At 39.6% G+C, this 4,169-nt stretch overlaps 1 protein-coding gene across 1 annotated transcript; it reads right to left on the bottom strand.

Annotated features, from left to right (window-relative positions):
• Window positions 1-1,188: 1,188 nt before the first annotated feature.
• Window positions 1,189-2,505, bottom strand: LOC102195645 (cystatin-A-like). The gene is made up of 3 exons (XM_005722669.1): window positions 2,316-2,505; window positions 2,135-2,236; window positions 1,189-1,497 (listed from the first exon to the last, which is right to left on the bottom strand). The coding sequence occupies exons 1-3, from the start codon at window positions 2,454-2,456 to the stop codon at window positions 1,369-1,371; spliced, it is 372 nt and encodes a 123-aa protein (XP_005722726.1). The 5' UTR covers window positions 2,457-2,505; the 3' UTR covers window positions 1,189-1,368.
• Between the last annotated feature and the right edge of the window lie 1,664 nt (window positions 2,506-4,169).

Below are 4,169 nucleotides of genomic sequence, written 5' to 3'. Positions count from 1 at the left end.
ACATATCTATATTATTGCTAATATATATTGTAATATATCTATATCACTAAAGCACTTCTGGATGGATGCAAACTGCATTTCGTTGCCCTGTACCCATGCATGTGCAATGACAATAAAGTTGAATTCTATTCTATCCTGAGAAAGAAACAAAGGATTGGTGAAATCAGCAATGCAAAAAAGATCTGAATGTCAAAGAAAGACAACCGGGGTGGATGATCGCAGAATCATTTCCATGGTCATGAGAAAACCCCTTTACGACAACCAGATGGCTTCGTTTTTCAGTGAAACGATGATCCCAAACACACTGCCAGAGCGATGTCTCAATACTGCTGGGTTACAGCACAGACTATAGATGTCTCTGCCACGGCTAGACTGTCTTCACCGGTCGCCTTGCCAATTTTTGTTGTGTTTGTGTGTACTTTGTGGTGTTCTCCTCTCCATCCTGTGCGCGTGTTTGTATCCGGGAACATGTACTTCCGGAAGCCATGGCACGGAACGGCAGCTGACCCGAGGGGAGCATCCTGAGCTGGAATCGCCGCACCTGTGCTTAATCACTTCGCCGGCTGTTACTAATCCGAAGCAGACCTATTTACCAGTGCGGTCGGGTCACAACCAACGCTCGAACGTTGAGCTAAACCGGGTAGCGTAGTCGCGATTAGCGTACCTAGTTTGTGAAGGAGAGAGAACGTTTAAGTTACCGTGCGTGTGTTTTTCTCATCTGCCTCCAGGATCCAGGGATCGGAGGAGGAGCGGGCACGAGAACAAGTAGTTTTGGATAATCACTGCACTGTCACCGCGGGTAGAAGTCACCGTATCACTGCACTGCCTTTTTGGATTACAGACTCGAACTGTTGCCTTATTTTTTTCACTGTGAATAAATTCACTGTCACTCTGCAAGAAGTCTCGCACCTGAGTCCTTCAACCCAATTCACCATGACAGTCTCACTATTTTACAGCTCTTTTTAAAGCATGTTTATTTCAAACGTATTATCTGTTTCACTATGGACAAAAGTAGATGTTTTATTTGTTTCTTTGAAACTGCGCTGGTTATCCTTGATGGCATCTCTGAAGTGAGTCACATAAGTGGTGAATTGTGAGGCAGTTCAATTCCCCAACCAATCACATACTTTAAAAAAAATAGCCCCTATGACCACAGAATGTATCTTACAATTACACACACACACAAAAAAAATTCTGCTTTATTTATTTACCCACCTCGTATTTAACTGATCTAGTCTTATTTCCATTATCTGCAATATGTTATTATATGGAAACAAGGAAAGCTTTCCCCTCATGAAGAGGGAGGTTATTAATGAATTACAATGACACTACTGTGGGCACTGATGCTTTGGCTGGTTCGTTCTTCCATTAGAAGTACGCAATAGTATCATGTTGACTCTTGGGGTGCTGCAGTCTGGTCAGCTGGAGCGTTCCTCCATAAGCCGGGAGTTTCTTGTAAACACGAAGGTGAACATATTCGCCTCCTCCCACATTGACCTGCAAGGAAATACAAGGAAACTTAAAGGAGATGCTTAATGTACACATGTACACATAGAAGTACTCCTGATCATTTTATCACAGCTGTGGTAATGTAAGCCACAGCTGTGGGCCAAACAACATGCTAACATGTGAAAAGGAGAATCCACGTCTTCATCTATATAGAGTGCACAATGTTTCTAGTGTTCACAAACTAAGATGACGGAGGGCATTACACAGCAGTAGTTTTGTTTGCTATCAATTTTGACAGCCCTATTAAAGATTAATATCAGTTCGTACATGCTCCAGATAGCTTTTCTTCAAATTCTTTCATTCTCACTCGCTTTTGCAACTTTGTACTTTTGTGTTACTCGCAGCAATAACTCCACCTCATTGTTAGTCCATTTAAAAAACTCGGTGCTTTTCCTCAACATTTTGCTGCGAAGTTTTAAAGAGCTGGAAAGTAAATAAACTATCTTACAATGTGGAAAAGGGGCATCCACTTCTTTGGCTACATAGTGCATGATGGCACTAGTGTTCACAAACAAAACATTTTTTGAGCTCTGTTATGGCTGTGACAGTTTTAACCATAACAGTTTAAGTTTCGTATGAACCTCCATATAAATTAACACATAAACGCTTGAATTACAAACATTACCTTAATGAAGTAGTTGGTCCCAGCTACGAGCTGCGTTTTGTAGCTCTCTGCAGTGAAAACCTCGAAGTTTCTCCCGGTTTTCTGCTCTGCGAGAGGCTTCATCTGAAGAACAATAACAGCAACACCAACATGAAGCACAGGCCCCGTGTGTGCGAGTGTCAAATCTCACTTTTCTACTCACTGCATCACAGATCTTTTGAACTGCTTCATCAGCCTGCTTCTCCTCGGTCAACCCTCCGATCATTTTTACTCCGACAACATTTTGTTGGTAAAAAACAACCAAAAAGGTTATAAACACACGCCAATTCACAAGACTCCGCATTTTGGACCAGCGCACGGAAAAAGATGCGTTTGTTTGTAGGCTAAAAAAAAAAAAAAAAAAACCCACATAAACACATTTTGGACCGTACCATCATCTTAGGGAGAAGGGGGTTGTGGGCGGGGCGGTATTTGCCAACATTATGAAAAAAAAAGAGAAGCACACTTACATACGGAAACAATTACTTTTGTCCATTTTTTGTCCGTTTTTTACTGCATGTGTGGGTTAGTCTGAGCTGACGCTCGAGTCTGTCGGTGTTGTACCAAAAAATGATCGTCTGCCAAAAACTGATTTCCAGTATTTACTAGAAACTGATTACTGTACTGCTATAAATAAATTGTTGCTCTATGCAAAACATATGTCAAACGTATCCCTCACGCATCAGTGTAACTTTGTGCTGAACATTGCCTTCACGAATAATATCAAGTCATCTTGAGCCACAAACAACATTTCTGTAAGAAGGTAGAATCCGCAATCAGTTTTTGGCACTGACTTTTATATATCCTTTATTTATCCAGTTAAAATAATCTCGCATTGACATTAAAAGTGTCTTTTTTAAGAGTAATCTGGCCAAGAGGACAGCAGAAACTGCAACAAATATAACAATAGTTCTCTAAACATAGTTTAAGTGGACACATACGGACCGGATTGGTTACAATGTAAATACAATAACACAGAGTTATACAGAAGAACAGGCCATTTTTACATTTTATATATAACCCCTATGTAAACCAGGTCTCTCTTGAAAATGAGATTTTTAATCTCAATGAGATTTTTTACCTGGATAAATAAAGGACTAATAAAACCCTGTTCACCAAAGTGTATTTACAAACATACAACTTACGCATTTTAAAAACAAAACAAAACACGGAAACACTGGAAATTAGTTTTTGGCACAACAGGTAGTGAGTGGAAGTACAGGGTGTGAGGTGTGATTGTATAATTTGGAGAGGATCAAACATGAATCATGGCCTAAAAAACTGCTTTCTGCTCTTCCTTTCAGGTTATCCTACTTCTGACACCCAAACCTCAGCATTTCCAAAAACTTTATCTAATGCAATTCAGTTATACCTACTGAACTTAAGGGGATAGTAAAAAAAAAAAAGATTGATCCAACATGCTAGTATCGATCCAATACAGATACCAGAGCTGGTATGGCAGGGCCAACCAAAGAGACACACACATGCCCACATTCACATTTATAGCCGACAAAAACACACTGATAACCTAACATACAGGTCTTTGGGTCGTTGCACCACTGTGCCACACAAGTATCATTTACACCTATAAATGTATAGTTGTCATACTAAACTGTCAATTGGTGTGTTTATTATGAAGACTTGACTTATTTTAAACATATTTTCAGTTTGCTGGTAAAAGCCTGAGTTTATAACTGGCAAGAAATCAACAACACAATTTATTTTGTTGTTACAGAATTCAACTTTTAATGCTTCAAACCTCTCAAGCTGCAGTCCAGTCAGTGCAATATGTCTAGAAATATTATAATTAAAATGATTGATTTCCTATAATTGTTACTTTTGAAGGAGCTTTATTGCATTTTTTTCTTTTAGCACATGTCATGAGGCAGCAGCTTGGAGACAGAGAGCAGCAAAAAAACAAAGTGTGATCACATTGAAAAGGTTGGATGGGATCTTTGTCATGATGGTCTTCCATACCAGTAACTATAGCTTCCCCTCCATGACATGTAAGCTTCTT

The sequence above is a fragment of the Pundamilia nyererei genome, unplaced genomic scaffold (assembly GCF_000239375.1).
Source record: "Pundamilia nyererei isolate P.nyererei 1_Seehausen unplaced genomic scaffold, PunNye1.0 scaffold00007, whole genome shotgun sequence".
NCBI classification, from domain to species: Eukaryota; Metazoa; Chordata; class Actinopteri; order Cichliformes; family Cichlidae; genus Pundamilia; species Pundamilia nyererei.
Note: the sequence above shows the minus strand (reverse complement) of the source record. Positions and strands in the feature narration are given on the sequence as shown.

Coding starts and splice junctions, on each gene's coding strand:
- LOC102195645 (XM_005722669.1), bottom strand. CDS start 2,456: ATGCGGAGTCTTGTGAATTGGCGTGTGTTTATAACCTTTTTGGTTGTT. Junction 2,237..2,315: donor TTCAAAAGATCTGTGATGCA/GTGAGTAGAAAA, acceptor ATTGTTCTTCAG/ATGAAGCCTCTCGCAGAGCA. Junction 1,498..2,134: donor GGACCAACTACTTCATTAAG/GTAATGTTTGTA, acceptor ATTTCCTTGCAG/GTCAATGTGGGAGGAGGCGA.